Source organism: Rhinoderma darwinii, chromosome 6 (assembly GCF_050947455.1).
Source record: "Rhinoderma darwinii isolate aRhiDar2 chromosome 6, aRhiDar2.hap1, whole genome shotgun sequence".
NCBI lineage: Eukaryota > Metazoa > Chordata > Amphibia > Anura > Rhinodermatidae > Rhinoderma > Rhinoderma darwinii.
In genome coordinates, this window is record NC_134692.1 from 36,745,132 (window position 1) to 36,757,999 (window position 12,868).

At 38.0% G+C, this 12,868-nt stretch overlaps 1 protein-coding gene across 1 annotated transcript in view; it reads right to left on the reverse strand.

The window, feature by feature from the left end:
• Nucleotides 1–249: 249 nt before the first annotated feature.
• The window catches only part of PDE11A (phosphodiesterase 11A), a 374,654-nt gene continuing 362,035 nt past the window's right edge, over nucleotides 250–12,868 (reverse strand). Inside the window, exon 20 of the mRNA XM_075829512.1 lies at nucleotides 250–5,235. Within this exon, the coding sequence (XP_075685627.1) occupies nucleotides 5,053–5,235 (183 nt within the window). The 3' untranslated portion in view covers nucleotides 250–5,052. The remainder of the gene's footprint in view (nucleotides 5,236–12,868) is intronic.

Below are 12,868 nucleotides of genomic sequence, written 5' to 3' on the forward strand. Positions count from 1 at the left end.
CGCCAAAACTAATGGCACTGATATCTCAGCAACGGTGGAGGCTAGAAGAAAAAAAATTAAAAAGCGTCAGAATCTGTGAGGCGCCTGCATTCTAACCGAGATGTCAGGTCCAGTTTTTTGGGCAGATGACAGATTCTCTTTAAAAATTTCTCATCTGTATAATTATAAATACTCCAGACCAAGCGAAATTCAGTGATTTCTTTTTTATTATTTCTATGAGAAAAAGAACAAATAAAAACAGAGCCATAAATGTCATCTTCAAAACATGCTGTTAAAAAAACAAAACTGAATTTAACAAAGTACAATATAACATAAATGGTGGAGTAGAATCTAGAAAGATACAAACATAGTGGTAAAATCATAACTAGAGATTGTAATATACCATGACCTAAAGTCAGGTTATGTCGGGAAGGAAGGTGCATGTTAGAAGTGCGTGCGTGTGTGCGTGCGCAGAATAGGAATACACACACGTAGATAATCATAATAAAGGTGTACGACATTATAACTATAGAACCAGAACTTGCAATGTCCAACATGCAGAATAGATCATACATTCAAACTCAGACTTGAGGGGCCTTCGTGAACCAAAAAAAACTTGCAAACAAACAGAACCTAAGCTGCATTCATATATCGAGTACTGTAAAATTCCAAAGTGCAACTCTAGCACTGACCTGTGAACATCGAGAACCCATAGCAAAACATATTGGATCTGATTACAATGAAATTCTCACTTAACCTTGTTCTCGTTGCTATTTCTGCAGAAGATTTCAATATAAACTATTCATATAAGTGAAATCATAAGATTTAAGAGAATGCACAGTGGAGGTAGCCAAATTGTGTGCTGACCAAATATTCATAAGAATGATGCCTGGTGTGGAAGGTTACTTGAAAGGAGTAGATATAGTGGATTAAATCAAATTGCATTATCTTTCAGTAGATTATGTCAGGCCTCTGGATTTTACAACTATACGGGAACAGCAAGATTGTTTAAAGATCATACAATCTGTTACCTACTGCAATGGCGACATTTCGTTTGGCTAACCTTAAAATGTAGTCATTTCATTATTTCGCATTGAAATATGGATTATATATTGGTATGAGGAGGAAGCTTATTTTATGGTATTGTAGATAAAAACAGAATACAATATTAGTAGCCTGTGGGCAGTCCATGAATACATTAAATTTTTGTGTACTTTAGCTTTTTTGATAGATGATTGGAGCCTCACATCGTGTAAGAATCGTCTAAGGGAGTTTTATCAGCTTAACAGACAAGAGTTTGGTACATGCTGCTGATCATGCTGGGACTTCCTGCTGGGAAAGAGGCAGAAAGAGCTGCTTCCTTTAGAGTCTACACACAGCTGTTCACATGGCTGCTGTAAAGACCACACACAGTGCAATAAAAAAAAGCCTGATAATTTTGCATTTACAACCCATTTTATTAATATTATATTCTTAGAAGGAAGCGCTTAAATTATTATATTATTATTAATAATAATATTTTATACTATAGCTTATTCTAGTCACCTAGTTCTGCATGATCTGTTTGCTTGGTCTGATAGATTCTCACCTCATGAAGCTTGCTCATTCAATATCAATACTGAGCTACACGAGACACTTTTATGTCTAGCTCAACAAAATGGCTGCCATCACATGTACACAAACAAATTAGGGGAACCTGACTGAAAGGCACCAGATTTGGAAAAAGCAAAATCTAAACTTTAAAAGCAATGGGACTCTATAAACTAATTTTCTAAGCTAGTAGGCACTGCCGGCTGCAGTTGATTATCTCTCGTGAACACTAAAAGTGGCTTTGTTAAGAACTGTCTAATGAACGTCTATACAAATAGCGCAGATCGCAAATAGGAACATATTTCTAGTGTTTATAATGTTAAAAAATGGCAGACATGAGATTCCTTTTCACACACAAATGTGTACCTGAGCTGAACAGTAAGCTTGACAACCTTATCTTTGTCTTCTGCTGTATGTCGTGGGCTAGTTTCCTTTAGTCTTTTTTTTTTTTCTAGTTGTCAACATCTCAGTGCAAAATCCAGAGATTACTTTCCTGGGGATGGTAGATGAGCCTGTACATAAAGTGGAAAAACTATGCAGAGCATTTGATGGTTACAACTTAAAACAAATATGATCGTCACACATTTCTCTTGGACTTTAAATACGAAGTATTGATATGATGTATTACAATATACTGTACATATCTGTAACAAATAAGAAGAATTTCATCCAACAATATAAATAAATAAGATGTGGCACTGGGCAGTTAGAAACGGTGGCACTTTGACCAGTTGTTTGACCAGTGCTGGTTTCCTGTGACAACTTACGGGTGGTAATAATATAGTGGATGATGACAATGTATAGACACATTCATAAAAATACATAATCCTTATATATAGGTTTTGTGTATAAATATATTTACATAGTATAAAAAAAACTGAATCAAGACATGAACCATGCCATAATGAATAATGTAATGCATCCGGTGTTCCTCAACTGCGAAAAAAAAGTGTCACAACTGCAAACAGAATTAAAAAAAAAGTGCTAGATAATTTAAACTATAAGTGCACAGTCTAGGAATACTGTTTATATAACCACTAACTTTTCCCTAGCGGAGTGGATCCAAAATCAACGTATACCTTATTTTAAAAATAATTTTAAAAAATCACTTTTATTGATAGCGAGTTGATCTATAATGCGTTTAAGATCGCATTGTTGGTTGTGATAGCGTCAATAAATTACTAGGTGTACAACAAAATTGGGCTTTCTTAAAGGGTTTGGCTCATCACAGACTTTGGGGGCATATTGCTAGCGTATGTCACCAATGACCAACCACTGTGACACCCACCAATATAAATAAAGTGGCGGCGGCGGCGGCGGCGCTAGGAAAGTGCTATACCGCTAGTATTCTGTCAGAAACACTTGGCTTTATCCTGACTGCTGCATGTACGGATATTATAGTCATGAGGTCACCCAGGACAAAGCCAAGCGAAGTCGACGGATGTCACAGCGGTTGGACATTGGTGACAAATACCCTTTAATAACTATATTGTATATTTTTCATTGCAAACTCGGGATTGTTTTAATACTAACATGAGCAGGACGAATTTGAACAGGGTTAATGTTGTCCTTTCTTGGCATCCGTTGTGCTTCATCTAACATGGAGATGTTAAAATGTATGCTGCTTATTGTTAATAAGGTCAAGTTCTCCTAGAGAGTGGATAGCCTGAAAATGGCTGTTAATTCCCTAGCGCCAGCAACCAATAAGTGGGCACCAACTATCAATAAGTCAGGTTTATACTGCACACTAGGTAAAATACCCGCAGTGTCTATTGGGTTAACATTTGGGAAAGGGTAGTATTTAGCCACTAGTGGGCAGGTATACTTATGTAACAGTACCTTTTATTTTTTTCTCTATTCCTGTTACTAATAGTCGTGTTAGTGTCCATCAATGCAGAGATTCCAATAATTACTGAAAGCAATGCAACTAATGGCACACCTTGAAGGGTTTGTCTGAAATTATGAAATAGGGTCTGCTTTTTTTATAAACAGCGCTAATCTTATTCATGTGTATTGCCTGGTGTCGCAACTCAGCCCCATTTAACCCGGAAGTCAGAAATAGATTGGATACAGTGGAGATCTGTTCTTGGTTTAACTCCAAAAAAGGAACCTGACCTTACAAGGCAATTTGCCCGTAAAAATCGATTTAGACCATTTCACTCTTAAATATTTAAGGGCACTATTTATTCTTAAAACATATCTACGATACTTGGCTGTTGATATAATAAACCTTTACTATGATAAAAAATGATACTACAAAGTCTGTCTTTGATGATGGTTATTTGGAACTATGGCTACAATACAATTCTATATTTTATGATAAATTGTAGGCTTCATTTCTATTAGAAGAGAAAAATACCTCTTATTATGTATTTGTGCTTTACTATTGAATAGAAGTGATACTGTTTTGCAATTAGATGAATTGACAACTTGTAATACAAACCTATATGTGGCCATTTAAATGATCAATGCATTGGTAATGAAGGATGACTGTGGTTACCTACGCTAGATCTTAATGTGTTTGACCAGTTTGACCTATCAAATATTAGGTTCAGTAATCTGCTCGTAGATTGATGTGATGCGTGACCTACTATTGACAAGGTAAAACTGATTTAAAACGAAAGTAACATTAAAAAAAAGCCATAGGCAACAATGAAAAGGAGGTAGACAAAGTTTTGTTTGAAGCTACTCTGACCCATTATAATTTATATAGCTGACAAGTAACAGTCGCTAAATGATTATCGGAATCAAAACACATGACCTTTAAATCATATTCTACATGGGTTGAAAATTTGACTCTATAGCTAAACATTATGTAAGCACGTTGATAACCTGAAACATAAAGTAGAAAAAGAAAATCGTTAATTTGTTTGAAATCATAGAATTTATCTGCATAGTTTGTTTATCTTTGGGCAATCTGGAAATAAGCTGCCATTGGAGTTTTCCCATTCATGTTTGAGGTGGAACGAAAAAAAAAAAGTGATGTGAACCCACCAGAAGCATTGTTTTAAAATAACACACATACAAAGTAAAACAAAACCACACCAGGCAGGCACAACTTCCTTCTGTGTACTTCCATGGGAGATGCAAACACTAAAAAAAACCTATGCGTTATTCATTGTCTGCTTTAGCTTAGCAATGAGTAATTATATTGTGCATTGGAGTCACTGTGCTGTATGGATTAAGCTTAGGTTGAAGTCTATCGTTGTCCCATCCACAATACAGCCGAAGCTAAAATTCTGCAAAGCTTGAATGAGCGCCGTCTGTGGTGCAAGATTTCCAAGTGGCTCCTCGGTATCGCTTCACTATTACCAGTTCCTTCCTCTTATCTTCAATCCACTGAGCTTCCAGGCAAAAGCCAAGCCATGACCATTATCTCTCCATCTATGAAAGCATGGCTGTGGTAACTTAATCAAAAAGCTAAGCTTATGACAGCCTTCTAATGTAACTCTCACGTGTAGCAGCAGCAGCACACTTGCGGGCTTAAGTCTTTAAGAAACACTCTACAGCTGGCTGAGGTGAGGATGCTGGAGTGGGGAAGGAGGTGGTGGATGAAGTGTTTTCTTGCGACACCAGTCTGTTTTTGTGCATTTCTTCCCACTTGGAACGATTTGTGATCACGGAATCCAGCATAGGGGTTAGTTTTCCATTAATTTTCACAAGAGTCTGCAAAGTATAACGAATGACAGAAAAAAGTCAGAAATGATGAACAATAAAAATTATAAGACCTAATAAATCGTTACATACAGATATAACAGTGCTGGATTTATGCTTTTGGAGAACTTTGACTTAAAGGGTAACTAAACATTCAAAAAAATTCTGACATGTCGTCGTGACATGTCAGAAGTTTTGATTGGTGGGGCTCAGAGCACTGAGACCCCCACCAATTGCCAAAACAAAGCGGCAGAAGTGCTTGTGTGAGCGCGCAGTCGCTTAATTTCTGTTCGGCTTTTTCCGGAAAGCCGATGTAGCGGAGTACGGGTTCATAGACTTTCTATTGAGCTCGTACTCCAATACATTGATTTCCAGAAAAAGCCGAACAGAAACAAGAGTCTGAGCGCTCACACAAGCACTTCAGCTGCTTCGTTCTAGCGATTGGTGGGGGTCTCAGTGCTCGGAGCCCCACCAATCAAAACTTCTGACATGTCACTATGACATGTCAGTAGTTTGAACGTTTAGTTACCCTTTAAGATACTATAAAAACTTTACCTGAAGTACTAAGAAAAACCACCGATAACCACAGGGGCTTAACAAGTAACCTTGGGGCCCCATAGCAAGACTTGGAAGGGTCTCCCTCTTCTTAACCGCCCCTATCAACAGTGTGTGTTCAGGAAATGAAAATGTATGATCATACATTTCATTATACATCTTTTCCTCTCTCTTTCAGTGGTCGGCATTCCACTATCTTTGTCTTCCCCTCCATCTCCTTCTCCTCCTTCTGAGTCTACTTTAACAGTAGAGTTGGGCCCCCTTAATTGCTTTATATACTCTGAGATTTTAAGGACATCACAAACTTGAGCGGTTATATAATACACTAATACACCTATAATTTCTGTTATAGTTTATATTTCCACTGGTCAGAAGTCCATTACAGGCAGCATTGAGTCATCCACACTTGGATGTGACTTCAAAGTCTGCGACATGAAGTACATATATTATAAAGATTAAAGTAAAAAATTCCCTCCCAAAATTTAATGGGAGTGACTACTGATCTGATTGCTTTATGCCTTCAGAGGGGCTGCGACTTTTTCAGACCCCTAACCAATATCAGGGGCAGCCATACTACGGATAAAGAAGGTATCCAATGAGGCAGCTCTGTCTGATATTGGTTTGAGTTCCTTATCCGTTGTTTTTGGAAAAGGGAACTGCAAGTTTTTTTTACTTGTAGTAGATATCACCCAGTGTAATCCATGGACGTCTGTGGGTGACCTCTTACAAAAACCACACTAGACAAGACTTTTAGCCTTAGATGTAAACTCCTTTTTAATAGCTGAACATGTCCTGTCAAAAACTAGACCACTCCTTTAAGAATTTACAACACGGGTGTCACTCAAACTGCTCATTCTGACCTACACTTTAACTATTTTAATCTAATTTATTGCTATAATATTTATATGGGTTTTATCAGGTAAAGATTGTTCTACAAATGACATTACATTTCAGCATAATGGTTCTTTAAATATCTTTTTTCTAATTTCCCTGAAATCCTAAATATCTGAAATAATTTCTTTTATTGTGAAATTACATATAGCGTTTTTGATATAAGAGCTTAGATGTGCGCCATGCTCTGAAAAAGTACCCATTCATCTTACCAGATGGAATTTTTATTGTTCATTCAATAACATATTACTGCCTAATTAATGGCGGAGTAATGACTTGATAAATTATCATTAAATACCAGCACAGCGGAAAACTGATGTTAGCCAAAATCACTAAAACCCTTCAAATGTAGAGATACCACAAGTGCCCCAGTTCTTCCAGGGTACACATATACTAATTCAGTGCAGAACAACAAGACATCACTCATGGTCTCCAAGGCTCACTATAAATCATCCATCTACTCGAAATTTAAAAAATAAAAACCACCAACTAGATTTGTCTATTTGAACCATCAAGAAGTAGAATCAATTCTCTTTTTCAATATGTTAATACACACTGCCTATACACACCTGCAACAATTAGTAGACAATTTAAGGAAGATCCTCTCACAGGTTGTTACGCTTAAAGAAAGGGAAGACCCCCGAAACGTTGCCGTCGTGACCTAGACCAAGTTCTAACGGGATATTGACTTAGCGTGGACTCATTTCATAGGCATACAGTGGATATAAAAAGTCTACACCCCTGTTAAAATGCCAGGTGTTTGTAATTTTACAAAATCAGTCCAAGATAAATCATTTCAGAACTTATTCCATCTTTAATGTGACCTATAATCTGTACAATTATATTGAAAAACAAACTGAAATCATTTAGAGGGGGAAAATAAAAGTAACAAAACTACAATAATGTGGTTGCATTAGTATGAACACCCTCTTATAATTGGGGATGTGGTTGTGTTCAGAATTAGCCAATCACATTTAAACTCATGTTAAATAATCGTCAGTACACAGCTGCCATTATTTAAAGAGATTCTGAGTAACCCCATATAATGTTCAGCTGTTCTATTAGGATTTTCCTGACATTTTCTTTGTTGTGTGTGTGACAGCAAAAGCCATGGTCCGTAAAGAGCTTACATCACATCAAAGGGAGCTGATTGTTGAAAGGCATCAGTCAGCAGAAGGGTACCAAAGAATTTCCAAGGCTTTAGATATACCATGGAACGCAGTCATCAAGAAGTGGATTACATTTGGCACAACAGTGACATTACAAAGAACTGGACGTCCCTCAAAACTTGATGAAAAGACAAGATGAAAATTAGTCCGGGAGGCTACCAAGAGACCTACAGCAACATTAAAGGAGCTGCAGGACTATCTGGCAGGTACTGGTTGTGTAGTGCATGTGACAACAATCTCCCATATTATTCATGCCTGGGCTGTGGGGAAGGGTGGCAAGACGGAAGCCTTTTCTAACAAAGAAAACCATCCAAGCCCAGCTATGTTTTGCAAAGACCTACATCAAGTCTTCCAAAAGCATGTAGGAAAATGTGTTCTGGTCTGATGAGACCAAGGTTGAAGTTTTTGGCCATAATTCCAAAAGGTATGTTTGGTGCAAAGCCAACACTGCACAACACCATACCCACAGTGAAGCATGGTGGAGGCAGCTTTATGGTTTGGCGCTGTTTTTCTGCAGCTGGAAATGGGGCATTAGTCAAGGTGGAGGGAATTATGAACAGTTCCAAATATCAGTCAATATTGGTACAAAACCTGCAGGCCTTTGCTAAAAAGCTGAAGATGAAGAGGAATTTCACCTTTCAGCACGACAACGACCCACAGCATACCTCCAAATCAGCAAAACAATGGATTCACCAGAAGAAGATCAACGTTTTGGAATGGCCCAGCCAGAGCCCAGACCTTAATCCCATTGAAAATCTGTGGGGTGACCTGAAGAGGGCTGTACACAGGAGATGCCCTCGCAATCTGACAGATTTGGAGCGCTTTTGCAAGGAAGAGTGGGCAACAATTGCCAAGTCAAGATGTGCCATGCTGATAGACTTCTACCCAAAAAGACTGAATGCTGTCAAAGTCAAAGGGTTATTCAACAAAGTCTTAGTTTAAGGGTGTGCATATTTATGCAACCACATTATTTTTGTTCTTTATTTTTATATTTCCACCCTAAATGATTTCAGTTTGTTTTTCAATACAATTGTACAGATTATAGGGGACACTAAAGGTGGGAGAAGTTCTGAAATGATTCAGCTTAGGGTATGTGCACACGGTAGCAGGCTTTTACAGCTGAAATGACAGACTGTTTTCAGGAGAATACAGCTGCCTCGTTTCAGCCGTAATTTCTCCTCCTCGCATTTTGCGAGGCTTCTCTGACAGCCGTAAATTTTGAGCTGTGCTTCATTGAGTTCAATGAAGTACGGCTCAAATTACGTCTGAAAGAAGTGCCCTGCACTTCTTTTGACGAGGCTGTATTTTTACGCGACGTCGTTTGACAGCTATCAAACGACGACGCGTAAATGACAGGTCGTCTGCACAGTACGTCGGCAAACCCATTCAAATGAATGGGCAGATGTTTGTCGACGTATTGTAGCCCTATTTTCAGACGTAAAACGAGGCATAATACGCCTCGTTTACGTCTGAAAATAGGTCGTGTGAACCCAGCCTCAGACTGATTTTGTAACCTGACAAAAAACTGGCATTTTGACAGGGGTGTGTAGACTTTTTATAGCCACTGTATATTGTGAAATGTATATTAACAGAATGTTTATACCTTTTGAAAATAATATAAAGGTTAAAGCTTACAGCAAGGAATGTCTGTACGTAATATATTATAGAAAGCCAGTGCATACTGTTCCCAACATCTTATAAATGTATTTTGGGGGGATATAAGATAATGAGACTACTGTCCATTATTGAAGTAATAGATGTTCAGGTCATAGACTGTCATGCATCAGCATTTTCTGTGATATATTTAAAATGCTGGTCTTGAACATAATAGGAAGGAGCAGCCAGCAGGTCTCATTGTTTGCTTATATAGGCTTTTTTTGCCCCAATTTAATCCAGATTCGACCTGCAATGCCAGAGACCACGCCGATCGGTGGTACATACAATAGATGGAAGATCCAGCTAATCAGCGTGCACATTTTACAGATAAAACTCCTGTGAATCGGTGCATTACATTGAGGATAATAAATGACAAAAAATGGGCAATGTATTACTGAAGTGCATGTACTAGTTGGCTGTCTAGTAGCGCTTCTCCGTAGTATACTGCTGCATGTCCTGTACTGCTCTCTACCTGTACTGTCAAAGTGATTCATCAGTTTCCAGCATCTCTTCCTGACTTATACACATATAAAGCAAGTCCTTATATATATATATATATATATATATATATATATCAGATGTATTTGCTTATTTTTTCTTTATTTTGTATTCATTTGGGTTGATATTGAGTTGACATGGGGGGCTTCAGAACATAGTCTCCTACAGTTTTCAATGCTATCACTTTCTGATAGTTGGAGTCCCTCTACTGGGACCCCCACTGATCCTGAGAATGAAGGGGTTGCAGCACTGGTTTAGTGCTGAGGCCCATTTACGGCTTTCCGCTGCACAAGGGCGCTACCGGTCACCCGCTGTACAAGGTACTGCAGCACAACCCCCTTTAGTCACACCAGAGCTGCATCCCATTCTCAGGATTGGTGGGGGCACTGGCATCCTAGCAATATCCCATCACTTCCTATGATGGGAAAACCCCTTTAATACAGTAATGTTTTCTACGTAGTCACCTAAGTGGCTAATGACAACGCATCCTGGAAACTGCAGTTCTAGGGTAAGACATTGGTGAGTTGTAGAGGGGCAATTTTCACCCTTTTTCAAAGACCGTTACACTTTCAAGAGCATTTAGATCTGATAAACCATATTTCAGCTATGGGTCATGCATAGGGCGATGATAAAAAAAAAAGTGTAAGGGTGAATCCCCCCTTGCTAAGATTAGCCACATGAAATTCACACTTCTGACAATTGGAGCCTAGAATCTGCCACCTTCTCACCATGTGTTGTAATGTGCTGCTTGTTATGAATGACAGCATGTATTCAGATTCTGGACTCTTACAAGCAGAACTTCGTGTAGCATGTGAAATATCTCAGGTGGACTCATGCTTACATTTTTTTTCATTACGGTTTCAAGTCCCACATTTAATAGTGGCTCCCATTGGGGGGGGGGGGGGGTAGCCATCTATGGTCCTGTTTCTGCTTGGTCTAAGGCTTAAAAGTGAATGTCACGATTGAAAACCATTTTAATAATAATTATAATCTTTGTCACTCCAATATATTCTGCAGCGCTTTACAATCATGGAAGTAAAAAGCAAAATAATTGAAATGAAGAAACAATGAGACAAAAGTAGAGATGTCTCGGTGTATATGAGCTAAATAGGTCTAAAAATCTGTCCTGATTAATTTCTTAATATACCTTTTTTTGGGTTCTGAGCTCTGTTTTTCTGACACAGAGCTACAAATCCTCGGCAGAGACATGAAGTTAAAAGAAACCATTCTGCCTATCTGCAGCCACCACTAGAGGGAGCTTATGAGTTTACTTCAAATTGTCTCATTATTGCGTTCAATGTATAAACAGTATACAGCAAGCTCCCCCAATTTAAGACTGCAGCCAGACATAATTTACTCTACACCATAACTATGCAGGAGATTTGGAGCTCTATACCAGAAAAAACAGAGCTCTGAAAATGCAAAACATTCACTTTAAGATCAGTGGCACCCCTATGACTCCTGTCATGGTAGACATGACTCGTTGTTGTTCTCAAAGTATATGCATCTGTTATCTGGGGAGAAAACAATAAAACTCCAAATCATCTGCCACTTTCTCTAGAACACAGAACGTCCATCGACGCATAATATAATAGTCTTCCATTTTGAATTAATTATGTAAAGTTGCACTCTCTAAAGCAGTCGACCCCTATGTCCATCTCTAAGCCTTGTCTTATTGTTAACTACAAGAACCAGAAACAAATTTTTATAAAACAAACTGTATAAGAAAAATGAGTAGGAAATCGTTGTAATGCTTCTCTAAGAAAATATTGTAAACTAACTCCGGGCCCATGTGACCAACATGAACACAATCAAAAACGACAACCAACATAAATTCTACTGAACACCTGCCCAAGGTCAAATCTTTTAATTTAAATGATAATATTCATACAACCCAGCCTGTTATAATTGAACAATTCAATTGAAACCCCTTGAAGAGGAACGTATAACCAGATAACTATTTTTTTAAATTTTTTATATCAACTACACAAATTAGAATGACCCCTTTTTTGTACCTGAAATCCAATTAAAAACTCATTTGATTACTACATCTCTAACTCTGCTGCACTTATTAAATTTCTGTAATCAATTTTCTTTTATGAAGCTTCTGGGAAATTATCTGAAAAGCAACACATTTTTCTCTTCCTTGGCATGTTCTTGATCATTTACTGAATTATGTTTCTAGCACCTGCCTGGGATCTCAATTAATCCTAGAGTTTACTTCTAAAGCCATTTAAGTTTATTTGAGTTTGGTCCAATCGCTTTCTCCAATACCTCATTCCGAGCCCACGGTTTTCCATTTCATTTTGCCATTTGTTGAGTGGCACGCATATTGATGTATCATTCGTCTTTTTAATGACGTGCCTTATGTATTGTCACCATATTGAGAGATTTTTTTACAGTACAATTTGTCATATGATCCATTAGTAAAATCACAACTTTATACATTTACATTACATGACTTCACAACCTTGCTGCTTGCTATTAACTGAATTTAGGTGGATGAGTTGTGAGATGTTACATAGAAATGTAATAGAACAAAAAGGCTGCCCAGCAAATTGCACATTGGGGGAAGTGTTCTTATTACTAATCTACAGACTGTGATTCGATGGAATTTCTGCCTGATTTATGCCCTTCTTTGCCAGTTACCATCGGCGTACTTAACTAACGTACTGACCACCCTGCAGTATTTGGCAGACAGATATGTTGAACGCTTAGTCTAGTTTTGGTTATGCCTTACATACTAAAAAGCAGTTGGATGGGAGTGTAATAAAAAGTCCTTTAGCCTGGGGTAAATGAAATGACCCATTCCAAATGAAATGACCCATTCAAATTTAGAGAGTGCTCTGGCCTTGAAACAACAATAGGGCAGGCTG